Source organism: Manis pentadactyla, chromosome 3, assembly GCF_030020395.1.
Source record: "Manis pentadactyla isolate mManPen7 chromosome 3, mManPen7.hap1, whole genome shotgun sequence".
Lineage (NCBI taxonomy): Eukaryota > Metazoa > Chordata > Mammalia > Pholidota > Manidae > Manis > Manis pentadactyla.
In genome coordinates, this window is record NC_080021.1 from 57,249,220 (window position 1) to 57,267,544 (window position 18,325).

The following is an 18,325-nucleotide window of genomic DNA, read 5'->3' on the forward strand; positions in this document are numbered from 1 at the left end:
AGCTCTCATTGAAGGCCAGTCCCCATTGTGTGGCATGTACACTTGTCTTATGCTTGACTTGTCTTATCTCACTCAGTTTTATCATTGCTCTTGTTCTCTTCACACTCCTTGTTTCATTCATACCAATTTTCATGCTTTTTATTGCCTCTGTTTTTTTGTTTGGGGGATTTTTATTTTCTTTTTCTTTTTTCATATTCTGCATCTTCCTTTCTAGAACTCTCTACTCCCTTCTTCCTCAGCCTTCCCCAACCTTTAATATGTCTGTGCTAATCCTTTACAAAGTTGCATTAGTGACACTTCCATGTATGTGTATTTGCATATTTAGTTATTTTTGAAAAATGTGCTCCTGAAGTTTAGCTCTTATTTTTCAGTTGATGTAGAAGCATAGAGTAAGAAGATTCAATATAATGCAAATTTGCTAGGTAGTCAATTTCTTGTTTCTACATTTTCATCATAAAACTAAGGCCATAGATACAAGAGATATCTTCAAGTATCAGCTTATCTTGCCTGAAACCTCTTTGAAGTTCATATAATTTTCTATTTTCTGACATTGCTTCTACCAACACACAGACAGAAGTATAAAGGAGATTCTACTTGAAAGGAAGAGAGACAGAATCAAGCAGATACTTCTCAGAAAGACAGATGTGTGGGTATAGGGTCCATTTTTATCTTGAAGCAAGTATTAATTGTTCAAAAAGTCACTCACTTTCTCTTTGGAAACAGTGAGAATCAGATGACAGGCTGGACCAACATATCCTTTCTTTTTTCCAATTCCCACCACAACTATCACTGAGCTACAATTTCTGGTTTAGAAACACTTCTTCCAATGCCAAAGCATTACTGACTTCAATTTTTTCTGGAAAATTATGCATCTGTTTTGAGCAGGTGATCTAGCCTCTTGCTTTGAATAGTGGTTTTCACCCAAGCATTATTGTGCTATGAACCATGGTTCATAATAAATATTATGAATAATAAAATACCAAATATAATACCAAATTTTTTTGGTATTATACCGATAATAAAATACCAAAAGTTTGTGAATTATTTTATTTTTAAAAATAAATTGCTCAAATTCAGCATTATCCTGTAAAATAGTGTTTTTCACAAACCTGCTGTCTTATTTGCCTTCTTGCATGGGAGAGAAAAGAGTTGAGATACCACTTGTACATGAGAATTACTCGAGTTTGTGAGGCACCTGCAAAGGTTATCCCTCAGGAGTGTTGCTTTAGTGAAGGAAAATAGATTGGGAATTCTTGTCTTAGAATATGTAATCCTCCAAGATGGCCTTTAAATGGTGATATTTTCCATCTTTGGGGTCTATCTTCTGAGCAGTGTGTGCATAGCACTCCTAAGCAGAATCAATGGGTGCAAGAAAGGGGTGGGTGAGGGACAGAGGCACAGCACTTGGATAGCTTATCAGTGAATAGCACTCTGATCAGTAGGTACAGAAAACACAGTTTTGACCTTTGACAATTACAGATCCATCCATCCACTCATACACCAGCCCTTCTCAACCCAGAATAGACAAAATAACATATGTAGTCAAACAAGTAGAAAAATGGTAAGCAATAAGGAAAAGAGAAGTCAGCTACTGACAGTACTTCAAAGGCAAAGATTGTGTCAGCTGGGCCCCCAGACTCTGGCACAGTCATCAAGAGAGGCAGAGATTAATGAACACTAATTGAATGAGTGACTGAACTCTTTTGTCCCAGGTATGGTACAGAACACAAAAAAAATGATGACTCATGTTCATGCTTGCAGTGTAACAGAGAAATAGTGTGAACACCACCTAATCAGCTACAAAAATTGTCCTGATAGTTCCTCCTCCTCATCTCATCTCTCACCACCAGAATCTAGGATGGGTTAAACCTTTCCACCTCATGATCACAGAAAAATGTGTGTCTTCTTACTATAACAGTATTGTCACAACATCATTGCTCTTCCCCATTCACTAGGTTGTCACTGACTCTAGAGCAGGAAACTTACATGTAACAGTGTAAAATGGCAATCCACAAAAATAGAAGAAAATATTTGCAAATCATACATCTGATAGAGGATTAATATCCAGAATAGTCTGATAGAGGATTAATATCCAGAATAGTGAGCTCCTAAAACTCAGTGACAACCAAAAGCAAATAACCTGATTGAAAAATGGGGGAAGCACTTAAATACAGTTTTCCAAATGAGATACACAATGTCCAGTAAGCACATGAAAAGTTGTTCAATATCACTAATCACTAGGGATTATACAAATAAAAATTACAATGAAATGTAAAGTCACATCCATGAAGATGGTTATTATTTTAAAAAAATAGAAAATAATGTGTGGTCAGGATATGGAGAAACTGGAACTCTTTTGTATCATGGGTGGGACTGTAAATGATACAGCTGCTGAGGAAAACAGTATGGCAGCAAAATCTTCCAAAAATTAAAAATGAAATTACAATGTAATCTAGCAATTCTACATCTGAGTATATACCCAAAAACTTGAAAGTAGGATCTCAAAGAGATATTTGTACACCCATGCTCAAACCAGTGTTATTCCTAATAGCTGAAAAAGCAGAAGCAATCCAAGTGTCCATCAACAGGTAAAGGGTGGTATTACACATGAAAAAGAAAGGAAATTCTGACATATGCTACAATATGGTTGGACCTTGAGGACTTCATGCTAAGTAAAATAAGCCAGTCACAATAACAACAATGACGCACACACAGTGTATGAGTCCACTTAAATGAGGTTCTGACAGTAGCAAAAAAAAAAAAAAATCAGAAGATCAAGGAGACAGTGTTAGGTGGTTTCCAGGGCTTCAGGGATGAGGGGGAATGGGGTAGAGTTACTGTTTAATGGGCATAGAGTTTCAGTTTAGCAAGATTAAAAGTGTTCTGGAGATAGATGGTGGTGATGGTTGTACAACCATAAGAATTTATTTAACACCACTGATCTGTACACTTAAAAATGCTTGATAGTTAATTTTATGTTATGTGTATTTTACCACAATAGACTATTAGAAAAAAAATCTAGTGTGGCTTCAGCTGAAATATTACATGTACAACAAGAAATTATCAGACACATTTTTGAATACTTTTGTAGCTTACAGTATACATCATTCTTTACCAGTATCCCTCACCAATGGAGAATGTAGCATTTCAAAATTAAATTTTATTAAAAACTACTTAATATCTACAATGGCACAGGAAAGAAAGATAATATAGAAAATGTTATATTGGGGAAGCATATAAGAATGAGATAATAGAGAAATAAGCATTGAAACTGTCATAAAAAAAGACATCTGACTATTGTATAATAAATCACTGTATTGTAGTTCCTTTATTAGAATTAACAATAAAGAACATTCTAACTTTACACATTTTAACTTCAGGAAATGGTACTTTTCCAAAATAATCAAGCAAAAGTGCCAAAGGCTGTTTGTTGGTGGTAGCGACAGGCCAAGCAGAGAACTTTCTTAATTGAGAAGGGAGACTTGCATGGTGATAATGAAGCCTTGAGTTAAGATGAAGGGAGTCTGAGAATCTCTCTACCGTCCAATGACCATACTGGAAAGCCTATTAAATGAGCGGGTCAGAAGAGAACAACGTATTAAAACCTTGTCTTTAGTCACTGTTAGATTAAGATAAATAATGAGAGAAACCATCAGTTAAAAAGAAATAAGCACTATTTATTCCTTCTGTCATTCATTTGTAAAAACATTTATTAAGTACCTACCATATACCAGTCACTGTCATAGGGACACAGAAGTGAATAGGAAAATTTCCTTTGTTTGATAAAATAGCTCAGTGACAGCTAGCTGGAGGATAACTGGTTGCAATAGCATGAGAAAAGTTCTCTAATACACTTCTATTAAAGTATATTTGGGATCAATCACCTTTGAACCAGTTTCACAGAGATGTGAGTGGTACTGTAAAGATGGGAATTGCTTGCATGAGGCCAGTATCATAGGACACATGTAATTGGTTGTTCGGAGTGCAAGTTAATCATTTGGTGAGGCTGTTTACAAATGCATGTATACCAGTTACACAGGCTTAATCTGCAAGTAACAAAAACTCAGACAGGAAGTTATTTAAAAAATATGGAATTTATTAATTCACATAATAAAAATTCTAAAAATAAAGTGGCCTTTATTTTCTCCCCATCCACTCTGCCATGTTCAGTTTTGACTTCATCTTTGAGCTGATAGCATGATGGATGCAGCAGTTCTAAAGGTCATACAAGAAAGCAAAATGTGCAAAGAGAGACCATCCTTCTGCTCTGTTTTAGGGGTAGGACATTTTTTTGAAGCCAGAAACTTGACTTTTCCTTTCATCTCACAGGCCAACGAAGTTCTAAAATGAGTCACAGGATTGATTTCTGAGTCAGTCAATGGCAAGGGAATTGTAACAAGGATGGCTGCACTGATGGGAGACCTTTGTCATGGTACCCCACTGGCAAACAGCAGAGCCATGTATGCTTGCTTTCAAGCAGAGTTCAAACACATCCAGAACAGTAAAGCAAGATCTAGTCCCTTGCTCTTGATTTGAACATCACCTCTGAGGGCACTTTCAAATGCTAAGGCCCTCATTTTGAGCACGCGTCTCAGTTTACTAAAACTGACTCCAGGATTTTTGCTGCCCCTGTTTCTCCATCAGATATTTTAATAACTATTCTACTTATAAAGTTATTGCATTATAAACTTTTTCTTTATATGTTTCATCAGAAGAAATCCTTTACACCATTTAAGTTATAACTTTGTGGTAACAAAACATTAAAAATTTCATAAAAATTTTGCTTTTTCACAAAGAGATGGTATGAGTAAATATTTGTTTGAATTGAAGGAATAGTTGACACAGGCAGATAGTAGTGTGGTATTCTTCTTCTGGTGCTTAGTACTCTAAAAATTTTCCACCTTTCTCAAAACAGCTGGGGTTCAAAGCTGTGATATAAATCTTCGGCTTAAGACTCTAATCCTTCTTAGTAAGTTCACTGCATGCAAAGTCCCAATTGCTTGGGTTGCAGGAGATTTTTGGGGTTCAGGAGTAATTGCACAGAGAGATATAATTATCTGATGCCTTTGTCTTTCTTTTTAATGTAAATATCAAAATAACATATTTATCCCTAAAATTTCCCCTAATGATTTCAAGTGGTATTTTAATATCAGTATTAGTTTGCAAGCCTAAAAGATGAATTTTCCAAACATTAGCTCCACGTGCTTTTTAGAGCTTCAAGTACAAAACACTATTCAATTATAATTGTTACCTTTCTTCCCAGTTTGCAATTACTTGATCAATAACGATAATATTAATAATACTCTACACCTCTTGCTAAGCAACTGTAGACATTTCAGTTACACTAACTAGTATCAATTCATCAACACTGCAAGGAAGAGAGGGGGAGATATTTTAATGAAGAGGGTACTGTGGCACTGTGACTTGTTCAAATAAAAAAACAGCTGAGGTGGACCAGGCAAGGATGTCCTTGTATCAAGTGGGAAAACAGTCCAGTCAGGTGTTCATCAGACATTTGTTGGGATATTTGATGATTCCGCATTCATAGTTCAAAAGTCTGATATTTACTGAAAATTATCTTCTTTCCACATTCCACAAGTAATGTTTATCAGGTGACTCTTGGGGTGTAAATTTCTTGGCTAGAAGCTATAATAATTGACTTAAATTCAACTTTACATGTTGATTTTCTGTTTCTTAATTTGGAGGTAAATAAAATGATTCAGTGCTGGTGCCTAGAATCTCTGGACTTGCTGCTGCCCATTGGCTGTTTCAGAAGAGTCATATGATAAAGACGGCTTTTAAATTAAGACACTGGTAGCGCTGTACTGTCTATGGTTCTTCGGCCTTCTGCCGTGAGTGCCTCTTCTCAGCAAGCTTTGCATCATGATTGAGTCCCTCTTGGGAACCTGGAAGCTGGTCTCCACTGAAAATTTTGATGAATACCTGAAACAACTGTGTGAGAAATGACATTACAAGATTTCAAACCTGGTCACACATTTTGTGAAGTGGTTGGGTTTGCACTGTCAATGAATTTTCCTACAATTTTCTCTTTCTGTTATCCTAGGGTATATTCATATGAACTTAAAAAAGTTTATGTATCTACTATTAATTTTTTCTAATTTCCAGTAGTAATTGTCTTATTTTGGAACACTAGGTGAACAGATACTTCCTTCTAGTCATTATCCATATATAGAAGCCCTTTTATCCTTCTTGAAAATGCTGCATCATAATGCCTTGATTCAGTTTCTCATTAGCGTGGTCATTTTATCAAATAGCTTTTCCCAGCTTCAAATTTATAGATAATAGTAACTGTCTATAATTGAATTTATCAGCTAAATTTGTTTCAAGATTTGCTTTAAGTAATAAAGAGTAATAGCAACAAATAATATTTCTAGTTGGTGAATTTTTAGCATTCTAATACATGTGGAAGATATTCTTGAAATGTTATTTTGAAGAATTTCAAACTTTTTATTGAAGAAATAGAAAATTTTTGTTCATTGAATGTCTTGCCATTGGATATTTCTCAGAAGTCTAAACCCTATTCATCCTGTCATTCTTACTCAAATTGAAAAAACAAATAGAATGGCTCAGGTCTATAACAATTAAACCATTCTTTACTAGTGCTAGAAGAACAGTAATTTTAAATATTTAAGAGAAACAGTCCTTGCAATTATAAACTGTTTATAAAATTAAGAATTTTTAAAATTTTACCTTTTTTTTTTAACCTGGCTGAAGTGATCAATGCATAAGTCAGTGTGCTTATAATGTGATATTTGCCCATTTTTCATACTGAGTGTTAACTTGCCCAGAGAGTAATAAGAAATAGGTTCCTCTATTTCTTCATGGATTCACAGACTCCCTGTTTTGAGTTTAATTTTGGGGACACCTAAGAAACTTGGGCAAGAATAACACTTGTTTGGGAGCTGGACTTAAGCAGAGATCAAGAAGGAATAACAAGTGAAGACCTACTATGTGTCATTACTGCACTGTCTTTTTATTTAGTATCCCAACATACCTATGAGATAAGTACTTAGTTAGCCACATTTTAGTATTGAAAAAGCTGAAAGTCAAAGAAAGGAAATAACATGTCCCAGCTAGGAAGTGGCAAAGTCGGAGCCACCTCAGTTTTCATTCTACTGCTTCTCTGTAGCCAGAAGTGTCCTGTCAGTTCCACAATCTGAATGAGAAACTGAATTCTATAGGGATACTGAGAGACAGCAGTCAGCTCTTCTGCCCACCGACTTATTGCAAGAAGTCAAGTTTGACAATGGTCAATCCCCAGCCTGAAAAATGGGGACAGGCTCCAAGCCAAATCCAGTTTGCCTACTTCCTCTTTACTCAGCAGATCTGAATTTAATTTACAAATAAGAGAGGGGCTTAGATTTATGTCATATTTTTTAGAGCAGTTTAAGTACTTTGAAAATTGTATTTCTTGTTTTTTTAAGAAAAAAAAGTATGCTAAGATTCTTGTACAATTAGAAAATTTGTGCTTAAGTCTCAGCTCTGCTACTTACCAGAGACATCATCTAGAGGAAACGCTCTGTCTCTCTGGGACATGTTCTCATCTGTAAAATGAGGATAACAATGCTCTTTGCCCTGTTGTGACACTCCATAAGGTAAAGCGCAAGCACCTGATCACCTGAAAAGCAACATACAAATATATGTTTTAGATGAAGCATGAAAGTCTTAATAACTTTAGATGAAGCAGAATAGTCTTAGAAAGTGAATTTAGCTTTTCAAAGTGTCAAGTACAGGTACTAGATATACCTACTGATTTGGGAGGGTCTGGCTCAGTCCAGTTATCATAGTGTTGAAGAAATTAAGGCACATTATCCAAAATTTGAATGGGGAAGTATGTGTTCTTTTCAACTTTATTTCCAAAAAAATTGTTAGCACTTCTTCCTAAAAGTCACTTTCTGTGCCCTACAGGAGTGAATTATACAACTCGAAACTTGGCAGGATTAGCAAAACCAAGAAGCAGTATTAGTGCTGTCTGGGATGAGGTGAACTTCAAAATAGACAGTTTGAAGAACACTGAGATCTTCTTCAAGCTGGGGGAAGAATTTGATAAACCACAGCAGATAACCTGAAAGTGAAGGTAAAAATTAAGACTTCCTGGTGTTCTACAATCAAGAAAAAACCCAGAAGGTGATAGGCATCGTTTACTCACACCTATTTTGATAAATTACCAAATCAGCTTGGGCTTGTTTTATTCATTACTATTGCAGATAACTTTGTATGGTGATAGATGGTAACTACACTTACTGGGATAAGCATTTCACAGTGTATATAAATGTTGGATCACTATGCTGTATACCTGAAACTAACACACGACAACTATACTTAAATTAAAAATAAAAATAAATTTTAAAATAGAAATACATTATTCTGATGGCTGACAGAGCCAAAAAATCCAATGTTTACACTTTTTCTCTGATGTCTCTTTGTCATTGTATAAAAGAGTATATGGAAGAGAACAATTATTCATATGTAGTTTAAGTATTATTTGCCTGGAGAAGGAGAGCATTAACTGAATAATCTCTTGAGACTTCTTATTTTGATGGTATAAATTATGACAAGAACTGAGGTGAGGATTTCGGGAAAAAAATTTCAAAATAGAAATTAAAAAATAGACTTCTAGTCTGGTGTAGATTGGAATATAGTTAATTGCTATTTCTAACTGATTCCTTTATGAATTCATGGAGCATCATAACATTCGATGGTGACTCAATGATTCATGTCCAAAAATGGCTTGGCAAGGAGACAACAATGAAAAGACAAATCGGACATGGAAAAATGATAGTGGTAAGTTTTCTCTAACTTGAATTTTTTAGATGTTCCCATTTCATGCATGCCTTGCAAGTTACTCAGTTGTTTTGCATCCTGAATTGAAAGTCTGAGGAAAGAGAAACAGATGAGTTTAAACTGTCATCTACTAACTCTATTAGACCTCTCTTTGCTTTTAGGAGTATACTATGAATGATATTGTCAGCACGCAAGTCTATGAAAAGGTATAAAGAATATATCTACATCAGTGAAAACTTCTTCACTAACAGGAAAGTAGGACTTGAAGAAGATAATGTCTCAGGGCCAATGATTTTTAAAAAATTGTTCAACACAAATTTGCTCAATGAAACCATCAAATTAAGCGCAGTTTTGGAGTTGTGTGATACTTAGGGCTAGGGACAATCTGATAAATTTGTAATCAAGAAGCTACTTGTACGGGTACCAAAGTCCCCTTTATACTCTGCCCACATGACACCCAAGGTCCTTGAATTCTTTCGAGTGGACACGTCCCATTTAGGTTAAGGCATTCTGTCAAAGGTACTCTGTTGAAATTCATGTGACCTCAACGGAGGCTACATCATAGTCTTTGGAAGCACAGATGCTGAAAACCAACATTTGGCTTTAAATTTTTGCAGAAGCCTGGCCCTACTTAAAGTAGTTGTGATGGATGGATGGATAGATAGATATAGATAGATAGATAGATAGATAGATAGATAGATAGATAGATAGATAGATAGATGATAGAATACAAAGCAGAACCTGGATATTATACACTGTGGTTGAATTATTATAGAACATTTAAAATAATCATTGTCTTACTTATCCATAAACCCATTTAAAATACATCTAGTTAAAGGGCATCTCTCACCACTGTTTATAACTTAGTCTTTGCAGAATGACATTTTATTAAATGCAAGTCCTGAATTCCTAAAAGCCTACTAATAATGTGACTATTAGAGCTATACAAAGTACCTTAATAGTTTCACCAAATATTGTTGCTAGAAAGTACTTTCAGACTTAGAACAAAACAAAGCAATACAGGTAAAATTAAAGGGTAAAGTCTAAAAAAAGGATGGCATTTGTAGCAATAGGAAGAGGAAAGGGAGAAAGAAGAAGAGTTACATAAATATCATGGTGTACCTGGGATTTAAGGATAGTAATTGGTCAAAGTAAGTCCTGAGAGTGTATTTAATAGGTGCTAAGGTAGAATTCCATGCAATTTTTCATTTAACTGGGTGAGAAGTGAAAAGTAGAAAGGGGCTCTATCACTAATTACACCTGAACAATACACATAAAATGGACTGTCCTAGACAAACTAGGGGGTAAGTTCACCTTAGTAAGGATGAAATTGACAGGTAATGTACAAAAGGACTGAGCATGGGGTTGGGGCAAGAACTGAATCCCTGGGCAAGGAAAGGAATTACTGCTGTCATATTAAACCCTGAGGACCTCCAAGCATACAGCTGTGCTCCTGAAGTGATGGGCTTGGTAGTGGCTACACAGTTGCCGGATGTGGGCAATGACAGTCGTCCCCACATGATCTGTGCCTGTTCTTCCTAAAGGACTCGAGTGTGAACAAAATGTTACTGTGCTTGCTCTTCAGAAGTCAAAGAGGCTTTTAACCACCAGGGTAAGTGGCCTGTGCACAAAAGGGAGAATGGGCCAAAGTCTCCCTAATCAGAGGACAGTCTCCACAGGTAGTTAGCTGCAGCTGACAGCTGCAGGGTTAAAGTGTTTTCCACAACCTTAGAAAGAAGCTGTTGTTTTACATGGCACTAAACACTTACTTATTTAATTCTTTGGATTTACAGAGGCATAATTAAGAAAAGATGAGAAAAAAATAATACAATTTTGAATTTTCAATACTTCTTTTCTCATAGATGTCACAAATCAAAGTACAAAGAGCCTAAGTGAGAAGCAAGATCCTGATGTTGAATCTTTAGTAGATTTATTATATTCTTTAGAATACTATTCCTTAGAAAATCATGCATTCAGCAGCAAGTTCTTACTCAGTAACCGTTGTTTGTACAACACTGTACTAGGTGCTGGAAAATAGCAAGAGTTACATATGGAATTAATTGCCTTTTGATGTTACAAGTAGGACAGGCATCTTGAAACCCTATTGCTTTTTTTATTATTCTCAGTCAAATCATGTCAAAATTTCTGTATGAAAAAAATCATTAAAGTCTAGACTTAGAGTTATTAGTCTTTACTAAGGACTTTCACATCAGTCTTTACCAAAGACTTTCTTGGTATATCTGACTTGCCTTCAAAAGTCATTATATATCTATAAGTAAGTGATGGCATATCATATTGGTTAAGTTGTATTGAATTTATTATTATCTTTCAGTAAATAGTAACATGTTTGTCACGTTTTACTGGAAGTAATGGAACTTTTCTTTATAGAGAGTCACTCAAAAAATCATTATTTATTCACTTTTCAAAAGGGCTTGAAAATAGAGTGAGAGTATATATAGTTTTTATATAAGCAATACAGAAAGATATATTTTATGTTTGAATATTTTTAGCCTGAGTAACTTAATGGTAAACCACCATGTTTAAGATCCACACTGAGGTTTGTAGGAAAGTATTAATTATCCAAAGATCAATCATACTAAAGCCATGATTACTATCAAAGAATAATTTACCAAATTTCTCTTCTGGCTACCCTGCATTATTTACTAAATCACTGATTAAAAAATTTTTGTTTTGAACATTCTTAGTGTATTTAATTTTCATACTTTTTTTGCACAAAAATGTAGTAACATAAAGGGACATGCTTTTCTTAACTGGCTATAAAAAGACAATTGACTATTCTGAAGAGAGTAACCAAAAATAGATGGAAAATCAGGATGAAGTATCAGGACATAACCTAATCCCCAAGTTATAGATCCTTAAGATTTCTATTTTGAACATTTAGAGGAAAATATAGTCTGTCCATTTTGAAGTTTGGTACCTAGACCCTATATTACTTGGGGGAGGTGGGGAAGGGCCACTTATCCAGCAGCCCTGTGAGAGAATGAAATTCATCTGTTAGCTGGTAGACACAGTGCAGTGGAGTAGATGAATGGGGTTTGAGAGCCAGTCAGAGCAGGACATGCATCATACTTCTGCCACTGTCAGCCACATGAGCATGCTTTAAAACCACATTAGTTTTCTCCTCTGCAAGATGGAGATTACTTCACAGGGCTGTGGTGAGAGTAGATGAGACTTTATGCAGTGGACCAGCACAGGGAATCACTCACGTCTTCTGTTTCCCACATCCCCCTTAAGGCAATCAGAATGCAAAGAATAGGATGAGATAATTGGGGGACACCCGCACTATAACAGTGCATAAACAGTCCTAGCAGACAAGTGTCTCAGCAGAGGTAAGCTTTGAACAGAGTCAAAGCAACTAATTAGTTAGAAATGGGCTTTGAGGAAAATGAGCAGGGAAAATGGATTATGGTTTACTTTGTAAAATAGAGTTCAGATTTTAGTAAATGCTTATTGAAGTACTACCTTTTCATACATAAGTTACAAAGCAATTTCACAAAGTGAAATATGTAAATTACACTTTCTTTCAAAGCCTTTATACCATCTCAATTATAGAAAAAATTTTGTAAGACATACTCAAGGAAATAAAGTAGGAAACAAAGTAGGCTACCTGGATACCACCTAACTAGAAAATTACCTGAATTTTTATGGGCTTATAGTTGTTCCTTATGAAATAAGGCTGCGTGCGCTCACACACACACACACACACACACACACACACACACACACACACACACACTTTTCACTATGCTTTGCAAGTGAATTATTTTTAAGAGATTTTTTTTTTTCCCATCAGCTGTGAGGGAGCAGATGGCCAAGTCTGAAAAAGTATTCCCTATGGCTCTTACACTAATGCCTAAGAAGTACAGCCTACTTTAATGCTGTTAATATCACTTTCTCTCCAAGAGGAAATGCAAATGGAATCGAAAAACTGTGCCCAGCTCAGTATATGCTATAATGACTACAGAAAGAAAGTGAAATGGAGAAATTGTCTTCTGTTTCCTTCTGAGTGCATGAGTAACTTCAATTCTTTGGTATTCTGTTAGGAAAAATGATTTGAAATCTTGGACTAAACTTTGGAAAAGAAGCCATGTACCGTAGAGTCTAGTAGCAACAAAACAAATTGCATTGTTTGGAGGAATTACAAACTACTTCTTTTCTCTTTCTATTGCCATTCAACAACAGAAAAGCTAGTAACTACTGCTGGGCTGCATACATGCAACTATCACCATAGTAACCAAAAGATCAGATAACATTGTGGCTAAGAAAGTTACAACAAATAGTTTGTATTAAGAAAGCAACTTTAGGGGGGTGGAGCCAACATGGCGGCGTGAGTAGGACAGTGGGAATCTCCTCCCAAAAACATAATATTTTTGAAAATACAACTAATACTAAAAGAGAGACCAGAAGATGCAGGACAACAGCCAGACTACATCCACACGTGCGAGAGCCTAGCGCCTGGTAAAAGGGGTAAGATACAACCCCCGGCCGGCGGGACCCGAGCACACCTCCCCCCAGCTCCCGGCGGGAGGAGAGGTGTTGGAGTGGGAAGCGAGAGGGAGCCCAGGACTGCTAAACACCCAGCCCCAGCCACCCGCACCAGAGCACAGACACAGTGCATGCGTGGAAGGCTGGAAACTAGGGAAACAGGGCAGCAAGACCTCTGAGTGGGTTCCGAAGCTGATGCCCCTGTGACAAAGAAAAGCGAGTGCTTTTTGAAAGTCTTAAAGGGACAGAAATGTAACAGTTGGATGGAAACAACACAGGTCACAGCCCAGTGGCTAGAAATTACACGGAAAACCGGGCGCACTAACCCCCTGGGCAACAGCTCTGAGACCCCTCACGAAGGTAAACAGCCAAACAAATCCCTCGTAAATAAACCCCTCCAGGGCTCTTCCTCCATACCGGCCGGGCAAGACCCAAAGACCCAGTCTACACGCAATTACCCAACACAAGCCACTAGGGGTCGGAGTTGTCCCAGTAAAGAAAGGCCATAGCAAGTGAAAAGTTTGGCCCTCCCAGCTGACAGTCAATAGCACCTATCAACATGAAAAGGCAAAAAAATATGATCCAGACAAGACTAACCCAGACAGATTTGGCATCTGCTACATCTTCCCCTGAGAAGGAACCTGGGGAGGTAGATTTAACCAGTCTTCCTGAAAAAGAATTCGAAACAAAAGTCATAACCATGCTGATGGACTTGCAGAGAAATATGCAAGAACTAAGGAGGGAGAATACAGAAATAAAACAAGCTCTGGAAGGACTTCAAAACAGAATGGACGCGATGCAAGAGACCATCAATGGACTAGAAAACAGAGAACAGGAATGTAGAGAAGCTGATGCAGAGAGAGACAAAAAGATCTCCAGGAATGAAAGAATTCTAAGAGAGCTGAGTGACCATCTAAATGGAACAATATCCGCATTACAGGGGTACCAGAAGAAGAAGAGAGAGGAAAAGGGATAGAAATTGTCTTTGAAGAAATAATTGCTGAAAACTTCCCCAAACAAGGGGAGAAAATGGCCTCTCAGACCACAGAGGTACACAGAACTCCCATGACAAGGGATCCAAGGAGGGCAACACCAAGACACATAATAATTAAAATGGCAAAGATCAAAGACAAGGACAAAGTATTACAAGCAGCCAGAGAGAAAAAAAAGGTTACCTACAAAGGAAAACCCATCAGGCTATCATCAGACTTCTCAAGAGAAACCCTACAGGCCAGAAGAGAATGGCATGACATACTTAATGCAATGAAACAGAAGGGCCTTGAACCAAGACTACTGTATCCAGCACGAATATCATTTAAATATGATGGAGGGATTAAACAATTCCCAGACAAGCAAAAGTTGAGGGAATTTGCCTCCCACAAATCACCTCTACAGGGCATCCTACAGGGACTGCTCTAGATGGGAGCACTCCTAAAAAGAGCACAGAACAAAACATTCAACATATGAAGAAGGGAGTAGGAGGAATAAGAAGAGAGAGAAATAAAGAATTATCAGACCATGTTTATAAGAGCTCAACAAGCGAGTTAAGTTAGACAATAAGATAGTAAAGAAGCTAACCCTGAACCTTTGGTAACCACGAACTTAAAGCCTGCAATGGCAATAAGTACATACCTTTCAATAATCACCCTAAATGTAAATGGACTGAATGCACCAATCAAAAGACACAGAGTAATAGAATGGATAAAAAAGCAAGATCCATCCATACGCTGCTTACAAGAGACTCACCTCAAACCCAAAGACATGCACAGACTTAAAGTCAAGGGATGGAAAAAGATATTTCATGCAAAGAAGAAAGCAGGTGTTGCAATTTTGGTATCAGACAAAACAGACTTCAAAATAAAGAAAGTAACAAAAGATAAAGAAGGACATTACATAATGATAAAGGGCTCAGTCCAACAAGAGGATATAACCATTATATACATATATGCACCCAATACAGGAGCACCAACATATCTGAAACAAATACAAACAGAACTAAAGGAGGAAATAGAATGCAATGCATTCATTCTAGGAGACTTCAACACACCACTCACTCCAAAGGACAGATCCACCAGACAAAAAATAAGTAAGGACACAGAGGCACTGAACAACACACTAGAACACATGGACCTAATAGACATCTACAGAACTCCACATCCAAAAGCAACAGGATACACATTCTTCTCAAGTGCACATGGAACATTCTCCAGAATAGACCACATACTAGGCCACAAAAAGAGCCTCAGTAAATTCCAAAAGATTGAAATCCTACCAACCAACTTTTCAGACCACAAAGGCATAAAACTAGAAATAAACTGTACAAAGAAAGCAAAAAGGCTCACAAACACGTGGAGGCTTAACAACATGCTCCTAAATAATCAATGGATCAATGACCAAATCAAAATGGAGATCCAGCAATATATGGAAACAAACGACAACAACAACACAAAGCCCCAACTACTGTGGGACACAGCAAAAGCAGTCTTAAGAGGAAAGTATATAGCAATCCAGGCATATTTAAAAAAGGAAGAACAATCCCAAATGAACGGTCTAATGTCACAATTATCGAAATTGGAAAAAGAAGAACAAATGAGGCCTAAGGTCAGCAGAAGGAGGGACATAATAAAGATCAGAGAATAAATAAATAAAATTGAGAAGAATAAAACAATAGCAAAAATCAATAAAACCAAGAACTGGTTCTTCGAGAAAATAAACAAAATAGATAAGCCTCTAGCCAGACTTATTAAGAGGAAAAGAGAGTCAACACAAATCAACAGAATCAGAAACGAGAAAGGAAAAATCACGACAGACCCCACAGAAATAAAAAGAATTATTAGAGAGTACTATGAAAACCTATATGCTAACAAGCTGGGAAACCTAGCAGAAATGGACAACTTCCTAGAAAAATACAACCTTCCAAGACTGACCCAGAAAGAAACAGAAAATCTAAACAGACCAATTACCAGCAACGAAACTGAAGCGGTAATCAAAAAACTACCAAAGAACAAAACCTCCGGGCCAGATGGATTCACCTTGGAATTTTATCAGACATACTGGGAAGACATAATACCCATTCTCCTCAATGTTTTCCAAAAAATAGAAGAGGAGAGGATACTCCCAAACTCATTCTATGAAGCTAACATCACCCTAATACCAAAACCAGGCAAAGACCCCACCAAAAAAGAAAACTACAGACCAATATCCCTGATGAACGTAGATGCAAAAAACTCAACAAAATATTAGCAAACCGAATTCAAAAATACATCAAAAGGATCATACACCATGACCAAGTGGGATTCATCCCAGGGATGCAAGGATGGTACAACATTCGAAAGTCCATCAACATCATCCACCACATCAACAAAAAGAAAGACAAAAACCACATGATCATCTCCATAGATGCTGAAAAAGCATTTGACAAAGTTCAACATCCATTCATGATAAAAACTCTCAGCAAAATGGGAATAGAGGGCAAGTACCTCAACATAATAAAGGCCATATATCATAAAACCACAGCCAACATTATATTGAAGAGTGAGAAGCTGAAAGCTTTTCCTCTGAGATTGGGAACTAGACAGGGATGCCCACTCTACCCACTGTTATTTAACATAGTACTGGAGGTCCTAGCCACGGCAATCAGACAAAACAAAAAAATACAAGGAATCCAGATTGGTAAAGAAGAAGTTAAACTGTCACTATTTGCAGATGACATGATACTGTACATAAAAAACCCTAAAGACTCCACCCCAAAACTACTAGAACTGATATCAGAATACAGCAAAGTTGCAGGATACAAAATTAACACACAGAAATCTGTGGCTTTCCTATACACTAACAATGAACCAACAGAAAGAGAAATCAGGAAAACAACTCCATTCACAATTGCATCAAAAAAAATAAAATACCTAGGAATAAACCTAACCAAAGAAGTGAAAGACTTATACTCTGAAAACTACAAGTCACTCTTAAGAGAAATTAAAGGGGACACTAACAGATGGAAACTCATCCCATGCTCGTGGCTAGGAAGAATTAATATCGTTAAAATGGCCATCCTGCCCAAAGCAATATACAGATTTGATGCAATCCCTATGAAACTACCAGCAACATTCTTCAATGAACTGGAACAAATAATTCAAAAATTCATATGGAAACACCAAAGACCCTGAATAGCCAAAGCAATCCTGAAAAGGAAGAATAAAGTAGGGGGGATCTCACTCCCCAACTTCAAACTCTACTATAAAGCCATAGTAATCAACACAATTTGGTATTGGCACAAGAACAGAGCCACAGACCAATGGAACAGACTAGACAATCCACACATTAACCCAGACATATATGGTCAATTAATATTTGATAAAGGAGCCATGGACATACAATGGCGAAATGACAATCTCTTCAACAGATGGTGCTGGCAAAACTGGACAGCTACATGTAGGAGAATGAAACTGGACCATTGTCTAACTCCATATACAAAAGTAAACTTAAAATGGATCAAAGACCTGAATTTAAGTCATGAAACCATTAAACTCTTGGAAAAAAACATAGGCAAAAACCTCTTAGACATAAACATGAGTGACCTATTCTTGAACATATCTCCCTGGGCAAGGAAAACAACAGCAAAAATGAACAAGTGGAACTATATTAAGCTGAAAAGCTTCTGTACAGCAAAAGACACCATCAATAGAACAAAAAGGAACCCTACAGTATGGGAGAATATATTTGAAAATGACACATCCGATTGACGTCCAGAATATATAAAGAGCTCACATGCCTCAACAAACAAAAAACAAGTAACCCAATTAAAAAATGGGAAGAGGAACTGAACAGACAGTTCTCCAAAAAAGAAATACAGATGGCCAACAAACACATGAAAAGATGCTCCACATCGCTAATTATCAGAGAAATGCAAATTAAAACTACAATGAGATATCACTTCACACCAGTAAGGATGGCTGCCATCCAAAAGACAAACAACAACAAATGTTGTTTCTCTGTGGAGAAAGGCGAACCCTCC

General features: G+C 36.8%; 2 protein-coding genes across 2 annotated transcripts in view; both read left to right on the plus strand.

Moving 5' to 3' along the window:
- The first annotated feature begins 5,883 nt into the window (after nt 1-5,883).
- On the plus strand, nt 5,884-12,215 carry LOC118929402 (fatty acid-binding protein 9-like). The gene is given in 3 exon segments (XM_057499329.1): nt 5,884-5,956; nt 7,930-8,089; nt 8,706-12,215. Coding segments are annotated over 3 exon segments (348 nt in total). The 3' UTR covers nt 8,821-12,215.
- The window catches only part of LOC118929403 (myelin P2 protein), a 28,581-nt gene continuing 18,337 nt past the window's right edge, over nt 8,082-18,325 (plus strand). The window contains exon 1 of the mRNA XM_036919457.2: nt 8,082-8,805. The gene's annotated coding sequence lies outside the window, so the exon portion shown is untranslated. The remainder of the gene's footprint in view (nt 8,806-18,325) is intronic.